Source organism: Hippichthys cyanospilos, chromosome 14, assembly GCF_059441005.1.
Source record: "Hippichthys cyanospilos isolate Australia breed blue-spotted pipefish chromosome 14, RoL_Hcya_1.0, whole genome shotgun sequence".
In the NCBI taxonomy this organism is placed as follows: Eukaryota; Metazoa; Chordata; class Actinopteri; order Syngnathiformes; family Syngnathidae; genus Hippichthys; species Hippichthys cyanospilos.
This window is the reverse complement of record NC_142382.1, coordinates 437,586-456,652: the sequence shown is the minus strand read 5'-3', so window position 1 is coordinate 456,652 and position 19,067 is coordinate 437,586. Positions and strand designations below refer to the sequence as shown.

The 19,067-nt window shown below is 56.7% G+C and overlaps 3 protein-coding genes and 2 non-coding genes across 8 annotated transcripts; 1 reads left to right on the top strand and 4 right to left on the bottom strand.

The window, feature by feature from the left end:
* The first annotated feature begins 106 nt into the window (after positions 1-106).
* timm9 (translocase of inner mitochondrial membrane 9 homolog) lies at positions 107-1,684 on the top strand. Of its 2 annotated transcripts, XM_088434071.1 has the most exons (5): positions 197-263; positions 374-447; positions 797-877; positions 960-1,055; positions 1,133-1,684. In XM_088434071.1, exons 3-5 carry the CDS (start codon positions 839-841, stop codon positions 1,265-1,267), a joined length of 270 nt encoding a protein of 89 aa, XP_088290197.1. In that variant the 5' UTR covers positions 197-263; positions 374-447; positions 797-838; the 3' UTR covers positions 1,268-1,684. The 2 variants fall into 2 exon arrangements, with proteins under 2 accessions (XP_088290198.1, XP_088290197.1); XM_088434072.1 differs by lacking the exon at positions 797-877 and having other exon boundaries at positions 107-263.
* On the bottom strand, positions 1,414-12,834 carry arid4a (AT-rich interaction domain 4A). Of its 3 annotated transcripts, none has more exons than XM_088434065.1 (25): positions 12,741-12,834; positions 11,042-11,085; positions 10,855-10,965; positions 9,909-9,974; positions 9,741-9,831; positions 9,595-9,674; positions 8,778-8,872; positions 8,546-8,678; positions 8,382-8,461; positions 7,374-7,450; positions 7,102-7,286; positions 6,789-6,861; positions 6,612-6,706; positions 6,205-6,302; positions 5,903-6,134; positions 5,161-5,378; positions 4,915-5,076; positions 4,676-4,757; positions 4,417-4,612; positions 4,259-4,324; positions 3,011-4,195; positions 2,841-2,945; positions 2,628-2,780; positions 2,397-2,543; positions 1,414-2,313 (listed from the first exon to the last, which is right to left on the bottom strand). In XM_088434065.1, exons 2-25 carry the CDS (start codon positions 11,045-11,047, stop codon positions 2,210-2,212), a joined length of 3,840 nt encoding a protein of 1,279 aa, XP_088290191.1. In that variant the 5' UTR covers positions 11,048-11,085; positions 12,741-12,834; the 3' UTR covers positions 1,414-2,209. The 3 variants fall into 3 exon arrangements, with proteins under 3 accessions (XP_088290191.1, XP_088290193.1, XP_088290192.1); XM_088434067.1 differs by having other exon boundaries at positions 4,682-4,757; XM_088434066.1 differs by lacking the exon at positions 12,741-12,834 and adding an exon at positions 12,572-12,695.
* Positions 12,835-13,496: 662 nt separating this feature from the next.
* Positions 13,497-18,869, bottom strand: psma3 (proteasome 20S subunit alpha 3). The gene is made up of 11 exons (XM_088433687.1): positions 18,706-18,869; positions 17,217-17,299; positions 17,009-17,132; positions 16,121-16,222; positions 15,975-16,048; positions 15,824-15,896; positions 14,551-14,616; positions 14,239-14,285; positions 13,933-14,000; positions 13,686-13,750; positions 13,497-13,620 (listed from the first exon to the last, which is right to left on the bottom strand). Exons 1-11 carry the CDS (start codon positions 18,724-18,726, stop codon positions 13,576-13,578), a joined length of 768 nt encoding a protein of 255 aa, XP_088289813.1. The 5' UTR covers positions 18,727-18,869; the 3' UTR covers positions 13,497-13,575.
* LOC148412343 (small nucleolar RNA SNORD53/SNORD92) lies at positions 13,818-13,898 on the bottom strand. The gene has a single exon (XR_015867854.1). It is a non-coding gene; the product is annotated as a small nucleolar RNA SNORD53/SNORD92 (small nucleolar RNA).
* LOC148412342 (small nucleolar RNA SNORD53/SNORD92) lies at positions 14,701-14,782 on the bottom strand. The gene has a single exon (XR_015867855.1). It is a non-coding gene; the product is annotated as a small nucleolar RNA SNORD53/SNORD92 (small nucleolar RNA).
* Positions 18,870-19,067: the final 198 nt, after the last annotated feature.

The window sequence follows — 19,067 nt, the reverse complement described above, 5'->3', positions numbered from 1 at the left end:
GCCTCCAAAAGCAAGATGTCTCTTTGTATCCATTATCGCCGACTTAAAAATGGTCCTAATAACATCACAATGCCAAATTTCAACACCGCGATCAACTTCAATTGTGATTTGCTTTCATCTAATGTGTGTAGAGAAACCATTGAAATTCTTTTTAAATTCGTGCGCACGATGTGATACATTTGATCGGAACCATGTCATCTTAAGGACTAATGATCCGGAAGACTTTTTTGTGGTGCACGAGTCCCGTGTTAGGGCAGAAGAAGGTGACGACACTCTGTTTTTAGATTTTATTTCAGAAAACGAAAATTGCGCCTTCGTTAATAGAACCAGTTCGCAACCTGTACATTTTAGCTGCGTTTGAACGTTACTCTAGGTCATAAAATACACTTCCGGTCAGTCCGTTCGTCCTTCAGTCCGCTTGGAGGGTTTCACAGCAAATTCAACCAGGTGAGGAAGGGGGGAAACTATTCGAATCGTGGCGTCGCGTGAAGCGAGAACACACCTTATCGCAGTAGTTGCATTATTGATAAAAAAACGGAGTTAGTTTCCATATGCGGCCTGTCAAGAAGGAAACTAAATTCTGATTAGCTAGCGTATGGCCCTGTTAGCTCCGACGCTTGTGCGTTTTGTTCAACGCTGTCACCACTCACGCGATCAGATATACGTCTCGATGCTGTCACTCGATCAAATACAGTCATACGTCTCGATGCTTGCAAGATAGAGATGCGGTCGATTTTGCTTTCACTTGAAGCCCGGGAAAAGCGATGCCTACAAAGTAGCGTTTGTTCTTTTGAAGATCCTCTCGAGAAGAGGTCTCACTCCCGGTGTGTCGCACAACATGGCGGTTCAGGTGTCCGAGTCGGACCAGATCAAACAGGTCATCGAAACCCGCCCGTTCGTTTGCGGAAACGACGTATGAGGCTAGTTGATATGAGCGCTGACGTTTTATGCCATCGCAGTTCAAAGAGTTCCTCGGGACGTACAACAAACTGACAGAGAACTGCTTCATGGACTGCGTCAAGGACTTCACCAGCCGGGAGGTCAAGCCCCAAGAGGTACCCAGCGGACGGGATGCGGCTCTGGCGCCGGCTCGGCCGTCGCACGATCGTCACCGTCTTGTCCTTGTCCTCAGTCCGGCTGCTCCGAGTCGTGTCTGCAGAAGTACCTGAAGATGACGCAGCGGATCTCCATGCGCTTCCAGGAGTACCACATCCAGCAGAACGAGGCGCTGGCGGCCAAAGCCGGGCTCCTGGCGCAGCCCCGATGAGACGGGCGCCGCGCACAAACAAACTGTTAGCTCATCGCTACGGTGCCCGACGTGACGCGGACGAACGGCCGCGCCGCCCGGCCGGCGCTCTCGTAAAAAGAAACCTCCCTCCCATCCCTCACACAAATCATCTCACGCTTATACCATTGATATTTCAAAACTTTATTGGAAACTGGTGCTGCGTGCTCAGGAAGTATTTCCTTGGCAGCTGACAGAAACGTACAAAGTCTTCTCTTAAAAATATTATAAATCATTCTTTACATTTTTGCATTTCATCTTATGTACAAAGTCCACGAGCAGAACGGGAAATGGCAAAATGAAGCGGAAGCGGGCGGGCCACAAAATGTCGAGTTGAAGCGAGGCGGAGGCTTTTTTTTTCTAATTTTTGTCCCATTGGAAATAAAACTTCCCATCGTACGCCTGTTTTTTGAGTCAAAACGTCCTCGCTTAACCCAACACAATCAAAACACCTTTGTTTATTCAACTTTTCCTTTTTCTTACTAAAAATAGAAGCTCTAATTCAATAGAAAAGTAAAAAAAAAAAGTTTTTACCTTTTTGTCAAAGATTTTATTTGCATAAGCAGCGGCTTTGGCTCCTCCCTCTCAACCTGCAGTAGAACTTTGACCCCGCCCAAAATTGGGCATAAAAAAGGGCGGCAGGAAGGAGGACAGGAGGAAAGGAAAATGGGAGACAGTGATGTGAAAGAGCATTTCAAATAAAGGTGATGAAATAAGTAGGTGGATGCCAACAGGAAGCTCAAAAAGAAAAATTAGGGCAGGTAGTTCACAGACGAGGAAGGAAGTTTTTTTTAAAAAAAAAAAAAAAAAGAAGTGCTCTGTGGCGGCTGAAGTGTCAAACGGGGAATCAGTCCGTGGGTGCGGTGTCCCCGCAGCGTCCCGAGTGCGGGCGGGTCGGTCGCGCGGCCCGCGGCGGGCGCGTCATCACCTGCACTCCACGGCCAAGGTGCTCTGAGCGGGCGAGGCGGAGGACGGACTCATGGCTGTGTCCGAGGCGCCCGAGGACGTGGACGCCGTGGTGTTGGACACTGTCGGGGAGAAGGGAGGACTTAGCGGGAGGTCCGGCCCGGCCCGCCCCGCCCCGCCCCGCCCGGCCCGGCCCGCTCCTTACCTTCCCGCTCCTTCTTCTTTAAGCGCTTCCTGCGTCTGTCGATGGACGCCACCTCGGACTTGAGGCTCATGTAGTATTTCCTGATCTCCTGCAACTTGTCCTGCAGGAAGGAGATCCTCTCGCTGCTCGACATGCTGTCCAATGAGTCTGAGCGGGCGGGACAAGGCGCGCGGTCGTCACGCGGGCGCACGGTCGGTCCCGAGCGGAGCGCGCTCGCAGGCGCCGTCTCACCGAGCTTGAAGGTCCACTTGTAGGCGCGCTGCGGAGAGGCGGCGCCGTGTTTCTCCTTGTCGTGCGGCGACCCGGCGCCCGGACAACGGGACTTGTTGGACTTTGCCAAAGACGACGAAAGGTGCGACTGGTCCTCGCTGTCGCTGCTGTGACCTGATGGGGAGGAGTTATATCGGGAAGCGAGTCGGCGGGGGCGACGACGGGCGCCCTCACCTGTGCCGTTCTTGTCAGACTTGGCCGTCCCGCCGGCGCGCTTGTGGTTCCGTTTGGGTTTCTTGGAGGCGGGGCTAGCCTGACACTCCGACAGACGCTTCTGACCTGAGAAGCCCACGCGGACGAGGTGAGCGGGCGTTCCCGCGGCGCGCCGAGCCGGCGGCACCCACCTCGGACGTCCGCACCGGACCGCGCCTCCGCCTCCGCCTCGGCCTCTTTCTCTCCGCCTCCGAACTCCGACGGCTCCTCCTCCTCCTCCATCTTCACCTCGGGGTCGCGGGCGGCCGGGGGGAGCCGCTCGGGATAGGCGGGGCAGCCGGGGAGGCGGGGCGACGGCGGCTGGGGCGGGCGCTCCCTGGCGATGAGGAGGATAGGCTCCGACGGAGGGGCGGCCTTGTCCCTGTCGTCGGGGTCGTCCAGGTCCACTTCGTGGCAGAGCAAAGCCTCGGCGCCCATTTGCGGCTCCTCGCTGGGGACGGGGCCCAGGGCCTCCTGGGCGCGGGGCGGCGTCCCGGGCGCCTCCTCGGGACGTTCCTTGAAATCCTCCCCCGCTTGCGCCCGCTCCGCCCCGCGTCTCCTCCTTTCCGCCTCGGCGCCTCGTTGCGGCGACGGCAGGGACTCGGGGGACGCGCCGGCGCTTATCTTGCTGGGGCTGGGACAAGACCTCGGGGAGGCGGGCGGAAGCGCGTCCTCTTTCCTCTCGGGGCGGAGCGTCCGCTCCGGTTTTTCCTCTTCCTCCTCGCTGGCGGAGTCGGTGTCCGAGGGCGGGGCGGCCGGGGCGGGGCCGGGGCCGGGGTTTTCCGGGCGGAGGCGCGGCGCGGGGAGACAGCGGAGGACGACCATGGGTTCGTCCGGTCTCTTCGGGACATTCCGGGGAGTCGGCGGCAAAAGTTCGGGGCCGCCGGCCGGCGGCGGACCGGGGACCCGAGGGGGAGTTTGACAGTCGGCGACTTGGAGCGCGGGCGGCGACAAAGGCGGCATCTTGAGCTCTTGCGAAGGGGCCTCGGGCGGCTCGTCGCGCCGGGGGGACGCCCGGCCCGGCGAAGGCGCGCCGGGGCACGCCGTCTCCACCTTAGCCACCACTTCTAGCTCGTCCTTAATTCGGGGAGCCTCCTCCTCCGGGCCGGGGTCCACTTGGGAGGGAGCGGCCACCCGGGCGGCGGGGTCCTCCTTTGGCGAGCTGGGCCGGGGCGGCGCGGATGCCGGGACGCAGCCCTCCACTTCCGCCGCCTCTTCCTCCTCCTCCTCCTCCTCCTCCCCCCCCTCCCGCTTGTGGGCTCTGCCCCGCCACGGCGGCAGCTTCTTGTCAGGCGGCTCCTCCGAGTCGCTGTCGACCGTGGAGTTCCCGGAATCCTCTGCGCAAACGGGATTTTGAGCCTTTCTGCCAGAGGGCCGCGCGACCGCGCCGTACCACTCACCGATGGAGGCGCGGTCCGAGTCGTACATCCCGGACGTCCTCCGGGTCCTCCTGGGGCGAGACGCGTCTACAGAAGCAACGGACGGAGAAGGTCAAAGACGCGCGGCTGCCGACGCTACAAAAAGCGAGGCCCGATCCGCCGGAGCGTTTGGCGCTCACTGTCGCCGTTGGCCATGTTGGCCTGCGTCTCGGCGCGGGCGCCCTTGCCGTTGGAGCGGCCCTCGCCGCTCGGGGTTTTGCGGCCGGGCGGCGCGGGCCGGATCTGGGGCCGCCCCCGCCTGGCCGGCCCGGGCTTGGCCGGCGGCGGCGCGGCCGCCGGCGCCGCCGCGGGGACCTTGTCGTCCTCCTCTTTGTTCTGGGGGCAAATTTGAAAGGCGGTCAGAAGGCCGGGCGGCGCCGACGGCACGCGGCGGCTCACCTTCACCTTTTTCCTGCTTCTCTTGCGGCTCCCTTTCTCGGCGGGCCAGATGATGCGGTCGGCCTTCACCCATTCGTCGTACCTGCACCGGAAAAGCGCGCGCGGACGGAAAGTGCACACCGTCGTGGATATTTCTTGCAGATTTTGCACATTTTCTTGCTTTTTATCTATAACTTTTTTCTCCTCCGATATCAGGGCGGCGAGTACGAGCTGAGGCGGACGCGTCGGCGCACGCCCACCTGACGTTCCAGCCGTAGTAGTGCACCAAGTAGAAGTGTTCGCCGTTGTCGGTGTCCGTCTTCTTGATGTGGGCCTCGTAGATCTTCTGCGTCTTTCCTCGGCCGTACTTCACCCTGACCTTGGTGCCCGTCACGGCGTCGCCGTCGGCCTCCTCCTCGCTCCTGAAGGCGACACGCTCCGTCCGTTAAAGAGGAATCTGTTCCGACGCCCGGGTACGTTCGGAAAGCGGCGCAAGGTCAACACACCTGGCTCCCAGTCGCCGTTCCCGCTCTTCGTCCTCGTCGTCCTCCTCGTCCTCTTCGTCCTCCTCCTCCTCGTCCTCCTCCGAGCCCCTGTCGGAGCCGTCCGGACGTCGGGCGCCGCGCCGCCGCGCTTCCCTGGGTTCGTCGTCGTCGCCGTCGTCGTCCGCCCCCTTGCCGGCCGGCTCCGCCTTGGGCGCCGCGGCGCCGCACCGCCTCCGCCCCTGCGCGGGACAAGACGGACGAGCGGCGCGTTTCGGCGCGGTTATGCTTCTCGTTGTTGCTAACCCCCATGCACTTTTGGTTTTTTTTTCTCTGCGCAAATGACAATGGGCGGGGGTCCTCCCACCCGCGGTCCCTGCTGAAGGTTCCTTATTTTCCCCAGATGGGTCTTTTTGACATTTTCCGGCATTCTTATTTGCGACGTTCTGTATGATTTCTTTTTCAGCCCTTTGAGACCGTGCCCATTCAGGGCTACGCAAATCAACCCGACTTGACAATATTCCACTTTTGTTCACAGCCCGAGCCTTCGGCGCCCAACTCCAGTCCCGGAGGCCCGGAGGGCCGCGTATTTTCCAATTTTCTCTCCTCGCCACACCTCCTTCGAACCGCCATCTTATCGGCGTGCTCGGCGGGCGCCTTTGCGAGAAAGGGTCGGAAAGGACGCCCCGGGTCCGGGGCTCGGCATCACGGAGGACGAAACTCGAGCCACGGAATGGAGGCGGCGAGTCCCGGACGGCGCCCTCACCCTGGGGGACATCCGCTTGTCCTCGGGCTCGTCCCTGTCGCTCTCGCTGTCCGAGCGGGCGGCCTCGGTCTCCGACTTGTGCGCGGCCGCGCCGAACTCGGCCCCGGCGGTCCTGGGAATGGCGGCGATCCTGGGAATGGCGTGCGCTTTGGGGGAGCGCGGGTTGTTGTGGTGGATGGTCCTGAAGGTGATGCAGGCCGAGCGGCAGTACTCCTCAAAGCCGAAAAGGTACCTGGGGGGGGGGGATCGGGCCCATTAAACTCTCGGCGGAGGGGCGGGCGCTGCGCCGTTCCAAAACTTACTTCTTGTACGCCGTCTTCACGTTGTACGCGGCCGCCGAGTTGAGAATGGGGATGCCCAGATCCATGTAGATCTGCTTCCACACTGTGCCGCTCTCAATCTGCAAACATTTTCATATACTGGATGATGGAATCGCTTTTACTGATACGCGCTCGAGCAGGCGCGTCAAACTCATTTTTATCACGGGCCGCATCGCGCTCGCGGTTTCCGGCGGAGGGCCGTTCCGGCCGTCCGGTCAAAGAAATCGCAGGTACGATTGTCACGGGTTTTGAAATCGGAGGCCGCTAAAAGCCGTTGGAAAGGGGCGCGGACGGCCGAAAAAAACTTGCAAATTGGTTATTTTAGCCAGAATAATTAGCATTTGGCGCTTGAGGGAGCCTCGCTCGGCCGATCGTCCGGCTCAAGTTACCTTGCGACAGCCGCCATGCTGGAAGACCAGGCGGAAGAGCTTGAACAGGTTCAAGTCCTTGTAGCCCAACACCGGCGGCTTGTTGATGGGCGTCCCTGACGGACACACGCGCGCGCATTTGGTCACCGGGAGAAATGGAGCCCGCCCGCCCGCCCGCCGTCGCCTGCCCGGACTCACCTCGGTCCTCCATGAACTTGTAGAGCTGCTGCAGGAAGTCGTCCCGCTCCTCGGGGTCCGGCTCCTCCTCGGGCTACGCAAACACACACCTTTCTTATGACAGTTTGGGAATTTCGATCCAACGGGCTTTTTGTACATTGGCAGGGTAGCTTTGTTAGTTTTTGTTTTTGTTTTTTTTCGGGCGCGGGCCGGCACAAGCTGATCCGCGGACCGGCGTCGGCCGGCGGACCTCTGAACTCGACGGACCGGCGCGGTAACGTTTGACGACTGCCTTCGGAGAAAAGGTCAACGGCGAGCGCCGGCGCCGGCTGACCTCCTCTTTGATGAGCTTCTTCCTCTTCTCCTCCTCGTCCGCGCGGTCGTCGTCCTCGCTCTCCTTGCCCCGCCGGTCGTCGTCGTCGTCGTCGCTGGTGGACGAGTCCAAGATCTGACTCATGTCCATCTTCCAAGCCTCCGGGACCTCCCTGCGCCTCGCAAATATCTGGGCCGCTTCAAAGCCTGAAGAAACGGGAGCGCGGACGCAGGACGAGGAGGATGGGTAAAACGAAGAGGGGCGGGTGGCGCATCGTGGGAAAGGATGCCGACCGCGTGTGTTGGAGAGCTCCGACTTGTTGATGCTGATGGAGTTGAGGGGGTGGACGTTCCTCCTGGAAACCGTGCAGCTGCGGGAAACAGGGAGGCGACCCATGCCACGTCGCGCGCTCACTGACTGACGTCGTTGGAGATGCCGCCGGCTTAAACGAACTATCGTCTTCCTTTTTCTGCGCGGGGGGAATTCTGCTTTTGGTAGTAACTCGTTTTTTGTTTTTTTTTTTGGAATTAGTGTAGTATTTGGGTATTTTTCACTAACCTGGCTTTATCATCAGCCAACTCGGGCTGACTTAGTCAAATAGAAATATATTACTTTCGACCTCTCTTGATGCCCGAAATCTTCAGCGGCATCAGCCCTAGCCATAGATATGTTTTTCAAGATCTATATTCCAAGGCTTTTCTTTTTGTGAGGTTTAAAAAAAACGATAAGTTATTCAATGCTGCAGATTTCACGGACGGAAATAAACTGAAATAATATCACGCGTTGCATAAAACAATTGTAGGCAGCAAAACAAACGCTTTCCTACAGCATTTAGTTCTTGGACGGAAGCGGTTTGTCAACTTCAAGTCCCACAATGCATAGCAAGAACTTTGCATCACGGGAGTCAGGTTAAGTCACTCGACAAGAAAGGCTCGATGCATGATAAAACATCGGCTTTTCAATTATGTCTAAAAGTGACAATATTTCAATGGCGGTAGATGAGCCCGACAAGGGCGAAATTTGACATCGGCGGGGCGTCCCTCTCGACCTCCCATTCGCAAGTATTGAGATGGGACGGCACATTCAAAGCGGTCAAGACAATCTGTGCAATATTTGGGCCTCGCGCGGGTTTTTTTTGTCCGCTTTTCCTTTGATGTCACACAAACGCATTTAAAAGCCCGCGTTGGGGCATAAGGCTTAAATAATCGTTCCTAAACGAGAGCCATCAGGGAAAAACTCAAATTTGTATCCGAAGGCAATGCCGCGTTGCAGGAAGAGTCAGAAGATGGATTCAAACTCACAACTTGGAGTCGCTGAAGGACCTGACCAGACACTGATCCTTCTTCACGACCAATTCGTCGTTGCAGCTGGGCGACACCACCTGAACGCGCGCGCCGGCCGGGCGTTCACACGTGACGCGCACGCGGAAAAAAGAGGGCCGCGGCACGCCGTGCGCAATCTCTACCAGCGCCAGGAACCAGGAACTGTGCTGGTCCTCCTTCTTGACGCTGCAGACCTTCCCCAGCAGCTCGTCGTTCAGCCTCCTGCGGTCGTCCTCGTCATCTTCGCTGGATGACGACTCGTGCTCCTCGTCCGCCCTGGGCGACGCGAGCCGGTCGGTACCTCCGCTTTTTTTTCCATCCCGACTTAAAAAAAACAAAACAAAAAGAGGAGGAACCGACTCCCCAATGACTCACACGGCCTGCGAGGAACGGCGTCCACGATTGGACTTCTTTCCGATGACCGGCGTGCCAAAGTGCTCCGGGTTGGTCAGGGGAAGTTGGTCCAGCGTCTGAGGAAGAGGGAACATGAAAAACTACGAGCGGGCGGAAGGCAACAAGAAAAGCCAAACGAATGAAGAGAAAATTAGAAAAAAAAAAAAAGGAAAGGATTTTGCGTAGGAGAGGAAACAAACGCGGAAGAAGCACGAGGCGGGAGGGGAAGCGGAAAGAAAAGACACAAAAAGAACAACAGAGTAACGAGAAGGAACAAAAAGACGCACGGTGAGGAGGAACGAGTTGACAAAAAAGAAAAACGAGAAGACGACGAGAAGGGGGACGTCGCGGGCCCGATGGAGTCTTTCCGCAAATGGCAACTTTTATTCTTTAGGTTTAGGTGTGACAAAGCACCAAAACAAGATTTAAAAAGAAATAAAAAGGATGGAAATGTTGCAGGCGCCGCCATATACGGTATATCAAACGTGTCAAGTCGGCAGTTGCGTTTAAAGGGGCCGTCACACCATATCCGAGCGCCGTCCACCATGTAGTACGTGCGTAGAAATGACCTTTGGCGATTTCATTTCTTACTAAACGTAAAAGTAAAACGGCCGCAAACGCGGGCGGGAACAGGCATTCGATGGCAGATCCCGAAACACGCCTTCCTTCTCTTGAATCGGCCCCCGTTGAAACCCGGCATTCACGATAATGGTCGGGCCGCGCGCCCGCTCCCAAACGCGCGTTTCGCCGAGGCCGAAAAGAGGCGAAATCCCCAAAGCCGCTTGGCCCGCCGGCTCACCTCGCTCTCCGCAAAGTGCCGCTCGCCCTTCAGACACAAAGACGAGCGACGCAGCGTCTTCTCGTCTCCGTCGTCGAAAACTGAAAGAGACGGCGAGCCCCGCGTCACGGGAGGCCGACGCGCTTCCTTCCTCGCCGCGCACTCACCGACGGTGTAGAGGCTGGCGTCCGTCAGCTTGCCGATGACGGCCTCGCTGCACACGCCCTCGTTCGTCTTCACCTCCACCGTGGAGCCCACCTGGCCGACACGTACGCGCCGGCTTAGGAGGACGTCGTCGCGGCCGCCGCCGCGCCGCGCCGCGCCGCGCCGCTTACCCTGAGGGGGCCTTTGACCTGATCGTCGTGGACCACCTGGCTGATGCCCTCCCCTTTCAGAGTCACCTGACCGGAAGGACAAAACTTTTTTAAACAACATTTCACTTATTGATACACAAAAGGGCCGGTACAAATTTCAGAAATAGCCTATTTCTCAGAGGAGTACAAGTCAACGGGAAAAAAAACGATCCGGTTTTAGGTATATAAGCTCAATCGTATGTTATTTGATAATCGATGAAGAAACGCGCCTAAAAGTAGCGTCATTTCAATAACACGCACCACGGGTTCAAATAAAGTCCAATAAAGACAAGGGGAGACTTATACCAGCATTTTTGCCAAATTGAAGAAGAAAGAACGACTCGTAAGCAAGGTCCACTTGGAGAAATAAGAAAGTGAGCCAATAAGTAGGACGGATCGCCGCCTTCTTGCTTTAACAGTCACGCTTTTCATAACGTAAGCTACTCAAACCATCCTTGAAAAAAACGATATAGTCCGGAACATGCGCGCGGATGTCCGGCCGGTCTCGGAGGGCCGCTATCCCGCACACTTTGCGCTCCTCTTCCCCGACGCGCCCCATTCACGTGGTTTGGCGAGCTCTGCGCGGGCTTCAAAATCATTCGATCGTTAAAAACGTGCGGGACGCCGGCCCTCCGGGACCGGACTTCCACACCCAACACAATAACAGGCAATAACAGGCAAAGGGTTGTCATAGCTGACGCCAACAGCGACGCCAACGCTATCTTCATACCAAATGACATGAAATATATCAACGCAATACAAGTCTAGGGAGGAAGACCGGATGACGGCCGACGCCACCGCGACCGTTGCCGCCTCAGTATTGCGAAAACTCCAAACCCGCCAGGACGGGAATTCGGCGGACGTTTCCGCCAAACGGCCCGGCGTGCTCTTCCCGCGGTGACGGGCGGCGTTTTGACGGCGGACTTACCTTGACCTTCACCAGCCTCTTGACAATCTTGATCTTGGCCTCGCAGAAGGCCCCTCGGTACTTGGCGCTCACGTCGGTGCCCACGGTCAGGTAGGCAGGCTCGTCGGCTGCCTGAAAAAGGCGCAAGCGTCACTCGCCGCTCTCCGGGTTACTTTGAGGACATCCTCATCAAGTCCAAAGCGCTCACCTTCATCTTTTGCGCTTAGTCCAGCTCGGGAGCTTTGTTGATCGCTGAGACACGGGAACAAACAAAAATCATCTTCAAAAAGCAGGAGAATAAGTCCCGGCTCGTAACGACGCCGCGATGACTCTCGAGCGATCCGAGTCTCTCGGGGCGACGACTCTTGTCGGATTCGACTTTCGCGACTCGCCGCGAACGCCCCCCCCCGTCGAGTCTACGCGAGCCTAGATCACAGGTGTCACACCCCAGTCCTCGAGGGCCAGCAGCCAGCTTTTTCCCCCCGGGTTTTTCTCCCAATCATCAGGTTTCTCGGAGGACGGATATATCAAAAAGCTGCAGGATAGCAGTCCGAGGACCGGCTTTGGAAAGCGCCGCCTCACGCTCAATTCCAGACTTGACGATGGGTGTTCCGTTTCGGGGAAAGTGGGAGGACTGATCATCCGATCCACAGGTGTGGAAGGCCAGATCCGGAGGGCCGCCATCTGCGTGTTTTCCGGTTTTCTCACTTAAGGATTATAAGCAAGCTTCGCGTGAGCTTGAAAACGGTCCTGATCGTTTGCCTCGGGTGCGTTTTGAGAGAGAAGGGTCGAAAGCACGCAGGATACCGGCCCTCCAGGACCGGAGTTCCACACTTGTGATCTAACCCATTCCAGGTCGCTGCGGACGGTGATGGCAATCCCTAAAGCTCGAAGGGAGGCAGCCGGACTCTCTCGCCTTTGGCCCCGGGAGACCTAGATGACTGAGAATCCTCACAGACACCAATAAGCAGCAGATTCCATTTTTATAGTTCAAAACGACAAGAACAATCCAGTTGCCCGGAGAGACTTTGATGACCGAGAAAGTGGCAGGCAGAACTACCGAGAAACTCAAAAGTCAGGACCCCCTCCCCCTCCTTGGATCAGAACAAATATGTCAGCGCCCCTCCACTTCGAACCGCCGCTTTCCTTTGGAGATAGCCGGTCGGTCGGTCGCTCAGCCAGCCAACCTAGACGGTTCGGACGGCTTGTCCGTGAGCGAGCTGCGGAGCTCCCGCTTTCGTTGTCGCTTGGAGCCGAGCTCCACGGTGAGTCACGTCGCCATGTCAGCTCAAGCTAGCGCGGCTAACTTTAGCGCTCCCCGCTCCGGATGGCGACCGTCGAACGGGGGGAGGGGGCGGAGGGCGAGCGAGTCGGCCGGTAGCTGTCGGCCGCCCGGCCGGTCTAGCCACAGGCCGAAAGTACTCGCGGCGAGGGGAGGAAACACACGATGGAGGCGGCGAAGGCTGCGTCCGCTCTCCGGCTAGCAAAAGCTAACAGGGCGAGCGAGCGAGCGAGCTAGCTAGCTAGCGAGTTTGCCCGAAGATTTCAAGCGTCTCGCTTACGTTCGCTGATTCGAGCTCGGTAAAGAAGCCAACTTTGGAGCAACTAAATGCGTCACTAAATGTCACATTAGATCAAAGTCCGTCGGTTCGGGTGGTTTTAGTTCATTTTCGGCCGTGTGACAAAAGGCACGCACGCGTGCGCGCGCGCGCACACACATACATACATGCATACATACGCAAGCTTTCACATTTCTTCAGTGCGAAAACAAGCCGCGGCTGCCATTCAATTCACCGCCGACGCCAGCGAGCGCGACGCGAGAGGACATCCCGTGGCACCCGCCGACAGTGGCCGGCGCGCCCGAGCGACACTTTTCGGCCTCGTAAAATAAACAATGTTCTACTCACGTTCGGCGAGGCGTCTCGCTTCCCTCTCGCCCGGGCTCGCGACGCGATACACGAACAACAAGCTGTTGAGTCCCGAGCCGCGTTTGCCGTCGACCCATTGGCCGGGAGCGCGACGCTGCTCGGCCCCGGACAAAGCGATTGGCCGGGAGAATCCTCGCTTTTGATTGGTCGTAACCGTCTCGCGCTCGCTATTGGCGAATGCGAACGCGGCGCCACAAGGGAAATGACGATTCGGGCTGCGCAACTTCCCAATAAGAGGAAGCCTGGGAAGGGAAGCTCGCCATTGGCTTCCCGCCGTCTGTGCGAGGCGGGAGGCGCGACGCCATTGGGCGAGCGGGCTTCCTTGTTTTGGCGAGGCCGCGCCCCGATACGTGCCGCTCCGCTTACCGAGCCCGGAGCCGCGCGCTCGGCGGAGTCGGGACTCGCTAGACAAAATACGCAGCGCGAGTCTGCTCTCGACTCGACTCGACTCCGTCCACCGTTGCTACGAAGCAGCGGATGAAACCCGGTGACGTCACGTCCACTACGAATGATGGAAGTCGCTGCCGATACTTGATTCGTGCGCGTTCTTCCGGTAACTTCCGTCCGAGCCTGCGTGAACTCAACCCGGGACGACGACCCGACCTTTAACATTGTCATTACGGCGCCGAGTTGAAGAGCACTCTCCCGAGCCGACGCGCGAGCGTCCACGGCTTTTCGCGGGTCGATCGCCTCGACGAATATAGATGTTGCGTGACAGGAAACATCCCAACCGGCTTGGAAACGCATTTCTTTTATTGGGCAATTCAAAGTGTCAAACGTGAAAAACAAACAAGAACAAAAGGAGTCGGCGGGTTCACATGTTGTCTTCGTCCGAGTCGTCTTCCTCCTCCAGGGAATCCTGGAAGACGCGAGACCATTGCAACGCGTGTGTACGAGGAGCGCGCGAGCGCGTTGTGCCGTCACCTTGGCGTATTTCTCCGCTTCCTCCCTGACGTCTTCGGGTACGAGCTCGTGTCGCCCGTTTGTGACTGAGGAGACGGAGAACAAAGCGGTTAGCTGCCGGCCGCGCTGACGAGCGCTCGCTTCTGGAAGGCCGCGGTCAGACAGCCAAGAGGAAGTGACATCACGGGAGCTCAGTCCAGCGTGCGAAACCTTTTGGACACTCATCATCCCCGCGGCGGGCGCCCGGACGGAAGCCCGGCGTTCTTACTTTGTCCCACCCAGCTGAGCTCCAACTCGAAGGCTTTGTCCTTCACCTCGTCGTGGACGATGTAGATGCTGAAAGCGCCCCATAGAGAGAATCACTTCGAGTAAGACCAAAAGTCAACTTTTTGGAGCACGTCCCGACGCCCGTATTTTCCTCCGTCGGTGCGATCGCGAGCGCCGACGAAAACGGCGTCGAGGTCGGACCGTAGAAGATGTTGAAGATCGCAACGTGGCCCAAAGCTCCAAAAAGTTGATTTTCTACCATACGGGTCCATTTTGTGCCGACGAATGTGCTCAGGCGAGGACTCACATTTTGGCGACCTCCTTGACCAGCTCTCTGCACGTCAGGTCCTTCATCTGCAACGTACGGACCGGGTTCCGCAATGACACATGACGTATCGCCACGCGCCACGGTACGCGTGCGATTATATCACACTTTACGGCATGCGCGCGCCTTAGCGACCCGGCGCGGTGCGGGAAAGCCGTTAAATTCACACACCGGATCGCGCACCGGATCGGGCCGCGCCGCCCGGGGCCGGGCCACGGGGGCCAAAGATAAAAATCCGCCCCCAAAGGTCGGGCGACAAAGTCAGGGATGGCCGCGGGCCCGCCGCCGACTCACCTGCAGCTTTTCGATTTCCGTCTTGGCGGCTTGCTTGGCTTTTCCGATGGCGCAGCCCCAGTAACCCTGCGAGCAACGCGCGCGGAGCAGTGAGACAAAAGGGGCATGCGGCGGCATGCGGCGGCATGCGGCGGCGACGCTTGCGCGCGTGTGGTCAGACAGCCAAGAGAAAGCGATGACATCATGTGATATCAGCTTCTTGAGCGAAACCTTCTCTGCATCATCACGCCCACAATTGCAAGACGGCGGAAAGGCTTACGGGTCGCGTTTCAAGCGTCCGCGGCATACGGACGCTCGCGCCCGTTGCGGCATTTTAGTCCATCCACCCGCGCATCGATTGTAAAATTCTTTGGGCTGGGCGGGCCGGCTGATGCGCGGGCGCCGTCCTCCGCGCCCCGCTCGCTCGGACGGGCCGATCGGGTTCTTTCGACTGTCCCCAAAACAAAGCGCGAGCTCAGAGGCCCAGACCACCAAACCGAAAACGGCCCTCCGAGTTCAGGTGGGCCAAGCTTCAAAGTCATCCGCTCGCACGAGCCGCTTTTGTACCGGGAAGCCCATTTGGTGGCTCGTTCCCGCCTGTTTTGTCTTTTATTCGGATCCGCGCAGAGCATGGACGGTCGGGGGCGCGGTACCGGCCCGCGGATCAACTGGCACCAAGCCCCACGGGCCGCACCCAAAATGAGCTTTCGGAATCGATTTAGCTTATCCTTTAACAGTTTGTTTAGTTTGCCGCTCTTGATATTACGTGATGTAGCGAGGGCGGCGTGGCTTTGACGGCGGTCGCCGTCCGCGACAACGTACGTCCTTTCTTTCTGTGAAAATCTGCCCCGCGCGTGTCCGTAAGCTCAACTTTTGAAGAATATACGTCAGCATATGCAAAGTGTCTGCATTGATAATAACTCCTTTGCATCTTTGCCATGTTTTGTATCGAGATCATTCAGTGAAAGGATCGGGTTCATCGATGTACATTGAGGCAGCGGCCTCAAAAGTATTGAGAACCAAGCTGGCAAGAGGAGGGCCCCCATGAGTTTGTTAGCGATGATGAGCTCTTATTTTATTTGCACTTGGTATTCGCCAATGGAGAAGGAGCTCGTTGGGACCCGGCTGAAATTTCGGGCTAGATTTGTCGCTCGGCAAAATCGATAAAAGGGCAAGCTACAAACGAGCCGAACGAAAACGCCGCTACACACGAGTTCAAATGTGACTTTGAGGTGAAATATTCTCACCGTTGCGGCGAAAACTTCCCAGCCCCGCATCGGCGGCCAAAACTCACGTATGAGACGCCCGAGGGGTCCACCATGTAGAGCTGCGGCCCGTCGTCTTTGTCGTAGGAGCCCAGGATGAAGCTGTGAGAGAGAAAGAGAGATGCGGCGCGGACGGCGGGGGACGAGACGGGACGAGACGGGACGGGACGGGACGCTCACCTGCATCCGAAGGGCCGCACGGCGCTGTAGAGCGTGTAAGCGTGCACGTACATGGCCACGCGCTCCGACAAGTGCTGCGGGCAACAGGAAGCGAGCGCCGTCACTCCTCGCCCGGCCGGGCCCGCGGGTCGTCCTCCCCGCCTTACCTTGAGGGGGATGTCGAATCCGTAGCTGGAGCGAAAGTTGGACGCTTCGTCGCGGGCCACCTCGGCCAGCGAGCGGGCGTCCGCCAGGAGACCCGCCACCGCCTGCCAAGGGGACGGGCAACGCAAAGCTGAAAGCCGCAACGGCCCCCGCTTTCAACGCGAAGCGCCACGGACCGCGAGCGCGCGCCCGACCCGGGCCGTAGATCCCATTTACAAGAGAGGGAAGCGGCTGTCGGAAAGGCACCCTTGCCGCAAACTGAAAATACTTCGATGAGACCATCCTGATGGATCCAAATCTCCCCAAAAATTAAAAAAAAATACACCTGTGTCTAAGACGCTCCCTTAATTTTGGGGTCAAGTTGTTTTCCCCCCCTTATGTCAGTGAGTATTAGACGCAGGAACACTTTGGCAACAATGTCAAAACTATAGCAAAACAGAATAATACTCATCTTCAGTAAAGTTCATGTTTGCTTGTTTCATACCTCTAACCGATGCAGGTGACTTTTACATGCTCCGCTCGGTTTTAGTCATTTTCCCGCGCGTCAACATGAATGGACTCGGACATCGGTACAGCTCGCCCGCTTAAGTAAAATAATGCCGCAACAGCCTCAGCGAACACGAGCTGCCAACAGACGTCCGCCCGACACCGTAATTTCAGTCAGTAAAAATACGGCCGGTATAAAAATGCACACCTGTGCGGCAAAACTCGCCTTGCGTGGTCGACGAATCAACCTTCCTTGAAAATACCGGCGATAATAATAATCGAACCTTTTATCGGACGCGCCCGTTGTTTTGGCCTTGGTTTGGGGGGGGGTCCCATCTTTGGGGAACGGCGTTATATAGCGCGTGAATTGAACGGCCGGCCCCGCCGGCGACGTGCCTGCTTACCATACCGACGTGTCTGTCAATGTTGAAGATGCGTTTGTTGGAGCCCTCCTCGTACAGTTTGGACAAAACCAGCTTCTCCACGCCAAAGACGACGCCATCCTTACAACGGATCCCGATGGCGGTGCTGAACACAAACAAAAGCTTTGGTTTTTCATGCCCGCCCGCCCGCCCGACCCTCCGGACGGGTCGGGAAGGCGACTGCACCGACCTGCTGTTCTCCACAGCCTTGATAGCGTACTCCACCTGAAAGACTCGGCCGTCGGGAGAGAAGGTGGATGCCGACAGGTCGTACTGGAACGCCGGCGGACAGGAAGTTTGAGATCAAAGTTAGGTGCGCCTACCTCGCTTGGAAATTGAAACCAAAGCAGATTGCCCCACATGCTCGTCACACGACTGCGCATAAAAACCAACAATATTTGAAACAAAAACCACCGCTGCATTATTTTATCGCAATTTCTTTATTTTCCACCTTTTCGTCGCTGCCTATGTGTCTTGCTGCCTGATTCGCGAATAGTGTTTTTCAAATAAAGTTGGATGGGATCATCGAATAGTGACATTAGAATCGACAAGTTATTTCGTACTGCTTGACCAGTAACTGTTGTAAAGTTTCGGTCATATACAATATGCTTTACGTTGTATAGTGGAAACGCCGAGTATCGTACAGGGCGAGACGCACACAGTACACGTGCCCCCCAATCGGTTTAGCAATGAGGCTAACGGGCGATTAGCCTCGCCGACTTCTCCTTTAACCCGAATTCACTTATTTCAACAGGACTGCGCTACCCAAAAGCCAAAAAATAATGACGGCATAATTCGAATGTATTTGCTATTAGTGCTCACCTCGCGAGTAGATGTTGACAAATTCGGATAGAACTCGATCACAAGCGGCTACACATGGCGTCGCCAAAAATCAGCACATTTGAACTTCTGGCCCGCGTGACCACTATCGTAAACCAAAACAATGTCGCAAAACAGTCGTAATTATGGTGTCGCGCTTACCCTTAAAGGGACAAGACACTAAAAACAATCACAATGTACAAAGTCGACATAGTTGCGCGAAGTCACATTAATGCACAAAATAAAAGCGTTTTGAATCGCGTTTTTCGTCTGAAAAGCATCAATTGTATCGTTTTGTATAGTTTCGTTTCGTTTTTTGGGGGGCCGGAAGTCGAACTTGTGTTCATTGCTCAAAATAAAACACGTTTTGAAGTTTGGTAAAATCGCGATACAATCACACTGATAAATTACGCTTATCGCGCCGAAAGTAGATTTGAGCACGACGCACCGTGAGATTTAAAACGTGATACCTTCTCGAGTTAGACAGCAACACGATATCTAGTTAGTGCACACGCAATATGGCGCAGGCGCCGACGTACCGTTGCAACAGGCCCACCTGCTCAGGGAGCTATCGCAGTACACCTTTTGCTAAACTACGGCAAATCTCGAATATCGACCGCGAGGCTGCTCGCGTTTACGGCAAGCTATCCCCGTTAGTCGAGCGACAACGCAATAGTTGGTGAGTTTCGGCTAAATACTGTGCTGTTAGGTCGGTCGAGCTAGAGTCAAGTGACTCAGCAGGCTAGCAGCTAACTCGCTAGCAAGACTCTGCCCGTATTGAAAAGAATTCTAAGCCCGTAAAAAAGAAAAAGGCTTATTTTTCGATGAAATGAAACGTTTCATGCGAGACGAGTACTTACGCCGGTCCCGATTGAGCTCATTCTGACGCCAACTGTTGGTCCAGTGTGAAAGTGCAAAATCCAAGCAAGCTGCGTGTGGCTGCACCATCGAGTTAGCACAGTATCCGCATTTCCCTCCCGACGCTTCCGGCAACCGCCTTCACATTAATGGCTGCGCCATCGAGTTAGCACAGTATCCGCATTTCCCTCCCGACGCTTCCGGCAACCGCCTTCACATTAACAGCCCCTTACGTCATAAAACCTTACCGCTTCCCCGTAAGGGTTACATTATTTTGCGAGGATGCGTTTCACGAACGTATTTTTGCACAATGTAAATTGTTAACGCTAACGCGCCCGCTTTTGCTTAGCAAGAATTACAAGGC